Raw genomic sequence first — 14,111 nt, forward strand, 5'->3', positions numbered from 1 at the left:
GTGTGTGTGTGTACACACACACACACACACACACACACACGGGCTCTTTCCGTACTTTGGCTATTGTTGCTAGTGCTGCTATAAACATTAGACTGCATGTGTCCCTTCGAAACAGCACACCTGTATCCCTTGGATAAATGCCTAGTAGTGCAATTGCTGGGTCGTAGGGTAGTTCTATTTTTAGTTTTTTGAGGAACCTCCAGACAGTTTTCCAGAGTGGCTGCACCAGTTTGCATTCCCACCAGCAGTGCAAAACAGATCCTCTTTCTCTGCATCCTTGCCAACATCTGTTGTTGCCTGAATTGTTAATGTTAGTCATTCTGACAGGTGTGAGGTGGTATCTCATTGTGGTTTTGATTTGTATTTCCCTGATGATGAGTGATGTTGAGCATTTTTTCATGTGTCTGTTGGCCATCTGGATGTCTTCTTTGGAAAAGTATCAATTCATGTCTTTTTCCCATTTCTTTGCTGGATTATTTGTTTTTTGGGTGTGGAGTTTGAGAAGTTCTTTATAGATTTTGGATACTAACCCTTTGTCTGATATGTTGTTTGCAAATATCTTCTCCCATTCAGTCAGTTGCCTTTTAGTTTTGCTGATTGTTTCCTTCGCTGTGCAGAAGCTTTTTATTTTGATGAGGTCCCAGTAGTTCATTTTTGCTTTGTTTCCCTTGCCTCTGGAGATGTGTTGGGTAAGAAGTTGCTGCGGGCAAGATCAAAGAGGTTTTTGCCTGCTTTCTCCTTGAGGATTTTGATGGCTTCCTGTCTTACATTGAGGTCTTTCATCCATTTTGAGTTTATTTTTGTGTATGGTGTAAGAAAGTGGTCCAGGTTCATTCTTCTGCATGCCGTTGTCCAGTTTTCCCAGCACCACTTGCTGAAGAGACTGTCTTTATTCCATTGGATATTCTTTCCTGCTTTGTCAAAGATAGTCGGCCATACGTTTGTGGATCCATTGCTGGGTTCTCTTTTCTGTTCCGTTGATCTGAGTGTCTGTTTTGTGCCAGTACCATACTGTCTTGATGATTACAGCTTTGTAATTCAGCTTGGAGTCTGGGATTGTGATGTCTCCTGCTTTGGTTTTCTTTTTCAAGATTGCTTTGGCTATTTGGGGTCTTTACTGATTCCATACAAATTTTAGGATTGTTTGTTCTAGCTCTGTGAAGAATGCTGGTGTTATTTTGATAGGGATTGCATTGAATATGTAGAGTGCTTTCGGTAGTATGTAAAATGGTATTCTTAATAATATTTACCTTATAGAATTGGGAGTATTAAATCATTGGTGGAGGCAAAACAAGTGTTCAATAAAAGGAAGCTATTATTTATTATCCATCTATTCTCAGTGGAACTTTAAGCATCTCAGAGATTAAAATGCTTCAGTTTCAAATCATTATCATTGATTTGTCAGTGATTATTTCACTATTCTACAGAGGAAAAGAATATTTATAGTGTATTCTAGTTCATTTGTGTGAAATAACCAGAACAGGCAATCTTACAGAGACAAAGTAGATTAGCAATTACTTAGGGTAGGAGTAGGAGAGATGGAGATTGACTACTAATAGGGAGTGGGTGAAAATATTCTAAAATTAGACTGTGGTGACAGTTGCACAACCCTATGGGTATATTTTGAAAAACTAAATTGTGTACTTTAAATGGTTGAATTTTATCTCAGTAAAGCTGTTGAAAACACAAATTCTGGAATTTCTGTTTTAGTACAACTGCCAAAGTGCAGCAGAGGCTGATAGGATTCATGCGTCCTGAAAATGGAAATACCCAGCAAATGCAGCAGGAGCTGCAGAGGAAGTTTCATGGTAAGTTATTCCTTCTGATCAGTTAACTGAACATGCCCCCAATAAAGAGTTCTATTCAGTGAATAGAAAACAGTGGACATCTCTCAATAAGATTTAGTTTTTTGGTAACCCAAATATTTTTTATTAAAATAACATCAGTATGGTTGGGAAAAGTGGGACAATATGGATCTCTTGTGTTTCCATAACTTTCAACCCATTAATTTTTTTTTCCTTTCCTTTACTAGAGAACATTATACACACCTTTGTTTAATGAGTTTTTAATTGTAAAATAGACATAAAATTTACCATTTTAACCATTTTTAAATATACAGTTCATTGGCATTCAGTACATTCACACTGTTGTGCAGAGGTCACCACTATCCATCTCCAGAATTTTTTCCATCCTCCTGTACTAGAACTCTGTACTCATGAAGCAATTTCTCCTGCCCCAGCCCCTAACAGCCATCATTTTTGTTTTTCCTCTCTGAATTTGAGTACCTTATATACCTCCTATAAGTGGAATTATACAGCGATCAGCTTTGCAACTGGCTTATTTCAGCTAGCATAATTAACGTCTTCAGAGTTCATCCGTGTTGTAGCATGCGTCAGAATTTCCTTTCTTTTTAAGACTTAATGTTATTTCACTGTATGTCTATATAGGTTTCCCCTGCTCCCTGAAAGTGGAGTGTTCCTGGGAAACCTTTCATAAGCTAAACGGCATAAAGTGAAGAAGCAATTACCATTCATTGATATGGAAAAGTTTTTGAGCATTCCCAGACACAAAAAATAACCTTTCTTAGGCTTTTCTGTTCGTTAAGACACATTTTTTTTAAGTTTACTTATTTTAGTAATCTCTACACCCATCTTGGGGCTCAAACTCACCACCCCAAGATCAAGAGTATCAGGCTTTTCTTTTCTTTTTTTCTTTTTTTAATGTTTATTTTTGACAGAGAGACAGAGCATGAGTAGGGGAGGGGCAAAAAGAATGGGAGACACAGAATCCAAAGCAGGCTCTAGGCTCTGAGTTGTCAGCACAGAGCCCTACATGGGGCTCGAACTCATGGACCACGAGATCACAACCTGAGCCGAAGTCGGAGGCTTAACCGACTGAGCCACCCTGGTACCCCAGAGTATCAGGCTTTTCTGACTCAGCCAGCCAGGCGCCCCACCTTAGGACACATTTAGAAATAAAACACAGATGCCCAGAGACACATTTCAAAGCTATGGCGGTTTAACGCTGAGATGCTGCGTGTGGTTTCTGGGGAGGGTGCTTGGAGGGGTGCATGCTGCTTCTGTAATGGCTCACTGCAAAACCAACAATGAATGCTGTTTTGGGGGTTTTTTCCATGAAAGTGAAAATCCTCTTTGAATTTCTTTCAGTTAATGATATGAGGTAGTAATGTAGGTCTTTCATAGAAGCACAGTGATGTAACATGAACTTTCAAAAAGCAGAGAATACCTATACCACACTTTGTTGATCCATTCATCCATGTTGGTGGTGGACACTGGGTTGCTTGCATCTCTGAGGCATTGTGAACAATTCTGCTATGAACGTGGTCATAGCAGATCATATGGTATTCTGTTTTTACCTTTTGAGGCACCACAATACTCTTTTCCATGCACCATTTTACATTTCTACTAGTAGTGCACAAAGTGTTTCAGTTTCTTCACATCTTGATTAGTAACACATTTTTCTAGAGTTAAAAATGTGAATAAACTTTTTTTTGGTCTGTTATAAATAGTAACAACTAAGAACAAGGGAATGGGAAACTTCTTATAATCATCAATTATTCCAGAAAAAAATTGGAATAATTATAAATAATTATTTATATTTGGCCTGCCATGCAGTTTTTTTGAAGTTTTTTTAATTTTATATTGTTTGAGCCACTTATTCTGACTGATAGAACTTTGCTAATTGAGACCCAGCCATTTACTTTTGTTCTTGCTAAATCTGTTTTCTGTTTACTATTTTGTATGTTTTTTTCATCATTGCTGTTGGTATTTCACTAAGGCCTTAAGTCTGACAGTACCAAACATTGGTAAGGGTTTAAACAAAAGGGGGGATTCAAATTGTTAGGAGTGTATACTGAAATGACTATTTGGAGATCATTTTGATCATATCCTATAAAAGCTGAAAATGTATATATTCAAAGCCAGCAGTTTCACTTCTAAGGATACATCATAAAGCAGTCTTTATGAGACTTTTTTCCCCACAGTGAGAAATAATTTTACATTATGACCCTGATGTTTGAAAGCATACACACACAACTGAAACAAAACTGTAGGAAATAACTACCTGTTTTATACTCTAATATTTCTTTTCTTTTTTATTGTTTCCTTTTTTTTTTCCCCCTATTTCTTTTTAAGAGAAAAAAAGCTATCATGCCTGACTGGTTTCATGGCTCACCAGTTTGTCTTACTCTGTGTGTGTGTGTGTGTGTGTGTGTGTGTGTGTGTGTGTGTTATTTATTTTTAAAATTTTGGTTAACATACAGTGCAATATTGGTTTCAGGATCGCCAATTTATCTTTATTGTTTTTTTGCCAGTTTATCTTAATCCAGGGTTTAAACAACATAATCCTAGAAAAATCTGACTGTGCTTTCCAGAGACCTTTCTTAAGGATGTTTATTACACTATTTTAATAGCAAAGCATGGGAATATAAATATCCTTAAGGAGGAAGATGGACCCAACTGTGGTATACTTACATGATAGAACATCTAGTAATACTAGATTTATGTTTTTTAATATAGATAGCCTGTGAAAATGCAAGTGGATGGAAAAAGCATCAGTGTGAATTGTTTAGAAACTGCAGTGTTTTTGTCGTTTATGTGTACACACATGCACACAGAAGCACATATACATAATGACAACGTAAAATCATGAATTCAACAAGTCATGATCATGGTTGCCTATGATAAGGGGAGGGAGGAGAACAATGAGGATTTCACCTTTAACTGTAGTTGTTTTTATTGATGTTAAAGTGTTGCCTTACTTTAAAATGAACTATGTCATTTTTTAAAACTTCATTAGTTGTGTTTTGTAATTAGAGGCTCAGCTGAGTGAAAAGGTTTCACTTCAGGCAATCCAGCAGTTGGTTCGAAAATCATACCAGGCTCTGGCTTTATGGAAACTTCTTTGTGAACATCAGTTCACTGTCATTGTAGGAGAACTTCAGAAGGTAGGATTTTTTTTCCCCTTAAGATCATACTGTTAATACTATGCTTATTTGTTTTCTTTTGAGTGAGCTTTAGTCTTACACTTGGGTTTGAGAGGGGGTTATTTTCGGAAGTACTTAGGTTATGATGACAGTATATTATAGGAAGATTGCACTAAAGCATGAAAACTTGGGGGATCCACTTGGTCAAAACTGTAAGTTTTTACAATACGTGAGAACTTTATCTTGGTATGTGAATAAAATCTTTACCAAAGATTTTTTTTTAATGTTTCTTTATTTGAGAGAGAGAGAGAGAGAGAGAGAGAGCGAGCATGAGTGGGGGAGGTGGAGAGAGGGGGGGAGACAGAAAATCTGAAGCAGGCTCCAGGCCCTGAGCTGTCAGCACAGAGCCTTGAACTCATGAACCGTGAGATCATGACCTGAGCCGAAGTCAGACACTTAATCAACTGAGCCACCCAGGCACCCTAAAAATATCTTTTTAAATAGATTATAACCTTTATTTGGACTTCAGATCCTTTTGGCAGTCTGATCAAAACTCTCCCCACCCTCAAAGAATGCATACAGACACATACACAAAATTTTTGCATGTAATTTCAAAGAGTCCAATGAGTTAAATGTTCTTTTTTTTTAATTTTCTTTTTAATGTTTATTTTTGAGAGAGAGACAGAGAATTCAAAGTAGGCTCCAGACTCTGAGCTGTCAGGACAGAGCCCAATGTGGAGCTTAAACCCATGAACCATGAGGCCCTGACCTGAGCTAAAGTCAGACCCTTAACCGACTGAGCCATCCACGCGCCTCTAAACATTCTGTTTAAAGAAAGGTGTTTACCATTGTAAGAAATGAATGGTTCATATTTCTTTTGCTGTCCTCATTTGAATCCTTTTTAAGTATAATGGTAATTTGCATTTATATAAATGTTAGGCATTCCACTGGGGGGAATGTATTCCTATCTATGTTCTAATTGTGAACATTTCTATTTTTTTTTTTTTTTTTTTTTTAAGTAGGCTGCACACCTGCTTGAACTCATGACCCTGAGATCAAGAGTCACATGCTCTACCTTCTGAGCCAGCCAGGCACCCCTAATTGTGAACATCTGTGAACATCTCTAAACATACACAAGAATAAATACTACATTACAGTCCCCATATACACTTTACTTGTATTCAGCATTTTCAAGATTTTATCAACTCTCATTAGTCTGTTCTCTATTTTCTTTACTGAATTACTTTAAGGATGATCCTAGTCATCGTGTCATTTCATGTCTATATACTTTACTGTGTAGTTCCTTTTTTTAATGCTTAGTTATTTATTTTGAGGAGTGTGCAAGCACAGGGGAGGGACAGAGAGAGAACATTCCAAACAGTCTTATCACTGTCAGTGCAGAGCCTGATACAGGGCTCGATCCCACGAACCATGAGATCATGACCTGAGCCGAAATCAAGAGTTGGACGCTCAACCAACCAAGCCACACAGGCATGCCTACTATGTATTTCTAAAAAATGGTGGGATGCAAGAGCGACCTGGCTGTGACATCTGTCAGCCCCATTGATCACCACTGTTGACTTGGCCTATCTGACTGGCTAAGCAAGTGTCCCATTCTTCACTCAACATTCCATGTCTTTCCTTTCAAAGCTGTGTGCTCAGAAGATGATCTTCCCTGATAGAGGAGGACTATTCTTTGGTCAAGGGTATATGAATAGCTGTGCTCCCCTACTAAAATCTCCAAACAAGCTCTCAAGGTCCATTTGTAGGAGAAGTAGGTGAGTCAAGCTTCCAAGGTTCCAGACATCCAAATGAGGCCCTGTATTTGTATGTGGCAGTTTGCCTGAAAAAAATAATAAATAAATTTTTTAATAAAATAAAAATTTTAAAGGGACATTTCTTTAGGGCACCTGGGTGGCTCAGCCAGTTGAACATCCAACTTTTCATTTTGGCTCAGGTCATGATCTCACAGTTCATGGGATCATGCCCCAAGTCGGGCTCCATGCTGAGAGAGTGGAGTCTGCTTGGGATTCCTCCACTTTTCACGTTCTCTTTCTCTCTCTCTAAAAAATAAAAATAAAAATAAAAGGTGGATGTTTCTTTGAATAACAATTTTATTATCATATTTAGCAGTATTAACAATAGTGACACCTAGGTGGCTCAGTCAGTTGGGTAAACATCTGACTCTTGATCTCAGCATAGGTCTTAATCACAGGGTCATGAGTTCAACACCCCCCCCCCCCCCCCGCTTGGGCATGGAGCCTACTTAAAAAAAATATATATATATATATACATATATATGTGTGTATATATATATATATATGGTTTTTTGATAAAACAATGAAAGTTCTCTGTCTTAAAAATATCTTTTTACAGATTGAGTCTTTCAAATCAAAATCTAAACAGTTGGTTCGCTTGTTGAATTTGATTGTTATTTCTCTTAAATCTCTGCCAGTCCAGAGCCATTTTCCTTTCTTTTTCCCTTGCTATTGCCAGGAAGGAATCAGGTTATTGGTCGAAGAATGTTTAACATTCTGAAGTTATCTTTTCTTCCTTGGAGTGAACTTGTCCCTCTGTTTCCTGTATTTTCTGTAAAATGGAACTTAAGTCTACAGAGCCTTGATTAAATTCAGGTCAGTTTATTTAAGGATGAAAAGAATACTTCGTATGAAATGGTTAGTGTGTCAGATTGTATTATTAGGAGACACAGAAGGTTTAATTGTACCCTTTTGGTGATACTGTTGTCCTACTTTTAGTGATACTAAGATTGATGACTGGATTTAGGTACTGCCAGTGTGAAATTCCCCATCCAACTTTCATCAACCGTTTGATGAATCATTATCTGAATCAATTATTTCATTTAGGATTATAAAGTGATCATTTTCTCAATGTGTGATTTCTTCCATACTTAATCACTGTACTCCTATGAAAAAAATTTTTTTTTCCTGGGCTCCTAGGTGGCTCAGTCATTTAAGCATCCAGCTCTTGATTTTAGCTCAGGTCAAGATCTCATAGTTGTGGGATCCAGCCCCGCAGCATGGAGCCTGCTTGGGATTCTCCCTCTCCCTCTCTCTCTACCCCTGCCCCACTTGCACGTTTGCTTGCTCTCCCTCCCTCTCAAAATAAATAACAACAAAAAAAATCCCTTGGGGCGCTTAGGTGACTCAGTTGGCTAAACATCAAACTCTTGATTCTTGATTTAGGCTCACAGTTCATGAGATCAAGCCCTGAGCAGAGCCTGCTTGGGATTCTCTCTCTCTCTCTCTCTCTCTCTCTCTCTCTCTGCCCCTCCCCTGCTCACATGCTCTCACACTCACTCACTCTCTCTCTCTCTCTCTCTCTCTCTCTCTCTCATACACAAAATAAATAAACCTTTTTAAAAAAATTTTCCCTTATCCTCTAGTCTATTTAGTTATCCTGAAATGTTTAATTCTTGACTTTTGAGTACCAATTTTCAAAGTTAAAAGGCAATTCCCCTCATTCTTTCCAGTAGTGTCCAGTGCATAGTTTTGTTAATGGTTTTGTTTGTTTTTTGTACTTTTTTTGCCTTTTAAAAACTCAAGCAAATGTGTTTAACTATGAAAGCCATTTTTTTCTATGCCAGGTAGATTAATTTTTAGTTTTATTGGGTGGTAAACATAATGTCGGTAAATTTTAAGGCTCGATGTCTTTTTCGTGATCCATCTTCAAAGCTTCCTTTGTCACATCATGGATTTATGTTCAAGGAATGCAAATTAAATATTAGTTCAAAAAATTGGAACGTAGATTGGATTTGAGCAGAAATTTTAGAAAAAAGAAATAGTAGTAAAGCATTCAACAGAATATTTGACAGGGGCGCTTGGGTGGCTGAGTCGGTTAAGCGTCCAACTCTGGCTCAGGTCATGATATCATGGTCTGTGAGTTCAAGCCCTGTGTCGGGCTCTGTGCGGACAGCCTGCTTTGGGTTCTGTATCTCCGTGCGGACAGCCTGCTTTGGATTCTGTATCTCCCTCTCTTTCTGCCCCACCCCCTCACACTGTCTCTCTCAAAAATAAATAAACATTAAACAGAATATTTTACTATAGCATAAATCATCACAGTACTATAGAGCTCAGGTTTAATAAGCAAATTTGTTCAAAATGAGATCAAACTCCCATGCTGGAAGGCTTTAAATAGAATTCTAACATTAAGGAAAAATAAACATAGCCCAAGATTTTTTAATATAGCTAAGTGATTATTCTTTCCTGGTTATGACTAAAATCGGGAGACCTGTCTCTAATTTTGGTTCTGCTTAGGTTTTACTTTGCTCATTTGTAAATTGAGATATTTGGACTGGTCACACCATGGGTTCTTCAACTCTGTATGATTCTGTGAAAATTTGCAAAAATGGGTTGGTCTGTATAGTATATCTTCTCTTTTTAATTAAAGAGTCTATTAATGTCGGGGCACTTAGGTGGCTCAGTCTGTTGAGCATCCGACTTTGGCTCAGGTCGTGATCTCACAGTCAGTCAGAGCCCCGCGTAGGGCTCTTTGCTGACAGCTCGGAGCCTGGAGCCTGCTTCAGATTCTGTCTTCCTCTCTCTCTCTGCTCCACCCCTGCTCATGCTCTGTCTCTCAAGAATGAATAAATGTTAAAAAAAAAAAAAAAAGAATCTATTAATGTCTCGGTTAATTTATTAATTATTAAGGAAATTTTATTCTGGGTGGAAAAAGGATATTCCTCTGATAGAAAAAAAGGATTTTTCTCATACTTCTAGGAATTTCAGGAGCAACTGAAAATCACCACATTTAAAGATCTGGTCATCAGGGACAAGGAACTGACTGGGGCATTAATTGCTTCTCTTATCAACTGCTACATCAGAGATAATGCTGCTGTTGATGGCATTAGCTTACACTTACAGGACATCTGCCCCCTTCTGTATAGCACTGATGACGCAGTTTGCTCTAAGGTATGATGCTTTAGTAGCTATATTAGTATTTCTTACAGCAGGTTTCATGGTATGAAAAACCCACTAGAACTGGAATCGGGAACCGTCTTTTACTTAACATATGAAGTCCCTTGGGTAGGTCTCTTAACCTCTCCTGGCCTCAGAGTCTTTGTGCATAAGGGATCGGAATATATCATTTCTTAAAATCCTTGTATATTTAAGTTTTTCATAAAGAATTTTGATAGCATTTCTAGAGCATATATTTTTAAATGGTTAAGTAATGTTTCTCCTTAGAAATTAAAAATCACTAAAACTTTAAGTCTGTAATGAATTAGAGTTAATTGGGCAATTTTTATTGATCCTTTCCTACAGGTGAAAATAATTTAAAAAATCAGTATCACAATGGACTGCCTGCTGACCAATAATGTATTGACTAGGCAAGAGATTTACCAGTCAAAAGCTATCTTGATTTAAATATTTGTGAGAGGAATTAAGAATAGCTAGGATTTTTTGGTCAAAAATTTTTCTGCCTAAAATTAAGAAGAAGTAAATTTGTAGAGTTTTTATTTTTTCGTGAGATTTGTATTGAGACACAGATCAAAACTTGTGTTGATAGCATCATCTGTGTGCTGAATTTTATATCTTAAGTTCTTGTCATCTCTAATTCTAGGCAAATGAACTTCTGCAGCGTTCCCGACAAGTTCAAAATAAGATTGAAAAGGAAAGAATGTTAAGGGAATCCTTAAAGGAATATCAAAAAATCAGCAATCAAGTGGACCTTTCCAATGTTTGTGCTCAGTATAGACAAGGTGAGAAACAAAATGTTCATACCTTGTTCCTTACTCGGGGGACAAATGACGGAACAAGTTACTGATGAAGAGCTTCTTCCCAAAAGCAAATCCTCCTTCAACTTCAGTTGCCCAAGTGATACCACACAGGAAATTCATGCCTTGTGTTTTAGTATTTGATGACTGTACTAGCCTCTGCAAAATCTATTGTGCTCTTTTTATATCTTGAAACGTAACTTTCCCACACTGGAGTTTCAGTCCTTGTCCAGTTAAACTACTGTCTGTATTAGATAGCTTCCTGGGTTACATTTATTTTTTGGATGCTTTAAATTCTTCTGACTAATTTTTAAAATAGTACCTGTCTGCTTGCTTTAAAATTATTTTAGGGGCACCTGGGTGGCTCAGTTGGTGAAATGTCCAGCTCTTGATTTCAGCTCAGGTCATGATCTCACGTTTAGTGAGATCCAAGCCCCGAGTTGGGAATCCATGCTGACAGCAGGGAGCCTGCTAGGAGTTCTCTCTCTCCCTCTCTCTCTCTCTGTCCCTTCCATGTGACGTGAGGGCATTCTCTCTCTCTCAGAATAAGTAAATAATCTTTTAAAAATAAAATAAAATTACTTTAAATCAAATCTAACATGTAAAAGTAATAACTGTTAGCACAGATATTGTTTTGAACTCCGAGATTTTTTTTTTTCCATCCAGGAACTGAAACCTTCCCTTTTATTCTAACTATGAAAATGTTTTTCCAATGAAGAAGATATATTTAATAGCTGCATTTTAGGCATATTGATACCTTGTTCTTTGGTAGATTCACCAGACATATCTTATATGATACTGTCATCAGGTGACCAGTGTACAGTAGAGAAATAATAGCCTTGATCAGTATTTTTATAAACCAGCTAAGGGAAAACACATCCAGCCTAGTAATAACCCTTAACTTGGTCCTTTTCCTTTCTCATTAGTCCGTTTTTATGAGGGTGTGGTGGAGCTCTCTCTTACTGCTGCAGAAAAAAAAGATCCTCAGGGTCTTGGACTTCATTTCTATAAACATGGAGAACCAGAAGAAGACCTTGTGGGCCTGCAGGCTTTCCAAGAAAGGCAAGTTTCATCACCTTAGCAGATTGTTGACTTACAGACTTTTCTTGGTGTAAAGTTTGATTGATAGTACTGTATTAGGAAATAATATTTTAAGTACACTTATAAAGTTGGATTTTGCTTTCATTTAAAAATGTCTTGTTTTAGGGGCTCCTGGGTGGCTCAGTTGGTTAAGCATCCGACTTTGGTTCAGGTCATGATCTCACAGTTTGTGGGTTCACGCCCCAAGTTGGGCTCTGTGCTGACAGTGTGGAGCCTGCTTGAGATTCTCTCTCTCTGCCCCTCCCCCATGTGCACGCATGTGGGCTCTCACTCTCAAAAATAAATAAACTTTTTTAAAAAAATGTCTTGTGGGGCGCCTGGGTGGCTCAGTCGGTTAAGCGGCCGACTTCGGCTCAGGTCATGATCTCGCGGTCCGTGAGTTCGAGCCCCGCGTTGGGCTCTGAGCTCAGAGCCTAGAGCCTGTTTCAGATTTTGTGTCTCCCTCTCTCTGACCCTCCCCCGTTCATGCTCTGTCTCTCTGTCTCAAAAATAAATAAACGTTAAAAAAAAAAAAAAGTCTTGTTTTTTAAACTGAATTAGGATAATTCGTAGTTTAGAAGTTTTAGTCTGGTGAATATTCTTAAGGACTTGCCTCTCTAGTTTCTATAACACTTTATTAATGTCAATTTTAAGTGAAATAACTTGGGGCACCTGGGTGGCTCAGTCAGTTGAGTCTCTTGGTTTTGGCTCAGGTCATGATCCCAGGGTTGTGGGATCGAGCTCCAAGCTGAGCGTGGAGCCTGCCTGAGATTCCTTTTCTTCTCTTTCTCTCTCTCTCTCTCTCTCTCTCTCTCTCTTTCTCTCTTTCTCTTTCTCTCTCTCTTTCCCTCCCTCTCTCTCCCCACCTCCCTCCCTCACTGCCTCCCTCTGCCCCTCTCCCCAACTCATGTGTGCTCACGCTCTTAAATAATGAATGAATGAATGAGCTAACTTATTTGGAACCATCTCTTCCCCTGCCTAATTTCTGGTTCTGGGTGAAGATGCGTATTTTATTTTAAGGGATGATTTTTAAATGTTCACAAATTAGTAATGACTGTTAAAAAATGTGTGTCCACAAAGAAAATATATAACCTATCTAAAATGTGATTTTATTGATACATTCATTTTTATGACTTCAGTCTTTTTTGGTTAACCAGATGTTTCTAAAACCTAGAAAAAGTATACAATTTGTATTATTTTATCCAAATATATGTGTGTACATACATCTGTTTCCCAAAATAGTCTTCAAATTCTTCTGTGTATTTAAATTAGATAAGTCATTTGCTGTCTCATTAAATAATGCAGTTGCTCCTTTTCCATTCTTTTTCAGATTAAACAGTTACAAGTGTATTACAGACACGCTTCAAGAACTGGTAAATCAAAGTAAGGCTGCTCCTCAGTCTCCCAGTGTACCCAAAAAACCTGGGCCTCCAGTACTGTCATCTGACCCCAATATGCTGAGTAATGAAGAAGCAGGACATCATGTAAGAGACATAGCGTATTTTTATTCTGAAATTACATTGTTTAGTTCCGTTCATTGTTTATTCTGAAATTACATTGTTTAGTAGTGGTGACAGCTCCTCTTGGGAGAGGTAGTAGCTCTGAGAACTTAGCATTTAATGATTCTCGATTTCAGGATTTTATAAGGTTGATGGTCATGATGTTCAGCAACAGCCTTTAACTGGTAATTTTTACTTTTTTTTTATTTTAGTTTGAACAAATGCTTAAACTGTCTCAACGATCCAAAGATGAGCTCTTTAGTATCGCCCTTTATAATTGGCTAATACAAGCTGATCTTGCAGATAAGCTATTGCAGGTAAAAAATACTTTTATTCTAATATTGTTAATTTGTATTTTCAAGTAGCATAACATAATGGATTAAGCATATATATATTTACAGGAAATTCATTTTCTTATCTTGAACCTACCATTAGGTGTTAGAGTAAAGCCAGGTAACGTAATAATCTTTTCCTAGTGGGCAAAATAAGTTATTGCTCTAATTTTCTCATTATTTTAAGGCTGATATGGGTTGTTTATATAGTGGGGTGGAAATCACTGGATTATGAATTAGGAGACCTGAACTTGGTGTTACCTGTGTGTTAATTCAGCATGTGACCTCACACATGTCTTTTTACTATCCTAAGTCTCAGTGTTCTTCAGTCTGTAAAATAAATGTATGACATTTGATAATGGCAAGGATGTCTTTGAGCTAAGAGTCTAGGAATCTGTAGCTCTGTTTTCAAAGTTTATTAAGATTTATAATTGGATTGTAATTATTTTAATCAGCTTCATTTAAGTATCATAGCAGCTCTTTAACTCTGATAAAACAAAAGTCATAACATATATAATGAGAAA

At 37.5% G+C, this 14,111-nt stretch overlaps 1 protein-coding gene across 1 annotated transcript in view; it reads left to right on the plus strand.

Moving 5' to 3' along the window:
- The window catches only part of NUP155 (nucleoporin 155), a 72,587-nt gene that overhangs the window by 44,878 nt on the left and 13,598 nt on the right, over nucleotides 1–14,111 (plus strand). The window contains exons 21-27 of the mRNA XM_049648143.1: nucleotides 1,711–1,808; nucleotides 4,836–4,966; nucleotides 9,682–9,873; nucleotides 10,523–10,661; nucleotides 11,603–11,738; nucleotides 13,087–13,240; nucleotides 13,468–13,572. Coding sequence (XP_049504100.1) covers nucleotides 1,711–1,808; nucleotides 4,836–4,966; nucleotides 9,682–9,873; nucleotides 10,523–10,661; nucleotides 11,603–11,738; nucleotides 13,087–13,240; nucleotides 13,468–13,572 — 955 coding nt within the window. The remainder of the gene's footprint in view (nucleotides 1–1,710; nucleotides 1,809–4,835; nucleotides 4,967–9,681; nucleotides 9,874–10,522; nucleotides 10,662–11,602; nucleotides 11,739–13,086; nucleotides 13,241–13,467; nucleotides 13,573–14,111) is intronic.

Source organism: Panthera uncia, assembly GCF_023721935.1.
Source record: "Panthera uncia isolate 11264 chromosome A1 unlocalized genomic scaffold, Puncia_PCG_1.0 HiC_scaffold_17, whole genome shotgun sequence".
Lineage (NCBI taxonomy): Eukaryota > Metazoa > Chordata > Mammalia > Carnivora > Felidae > Panthera > Panthera uncia.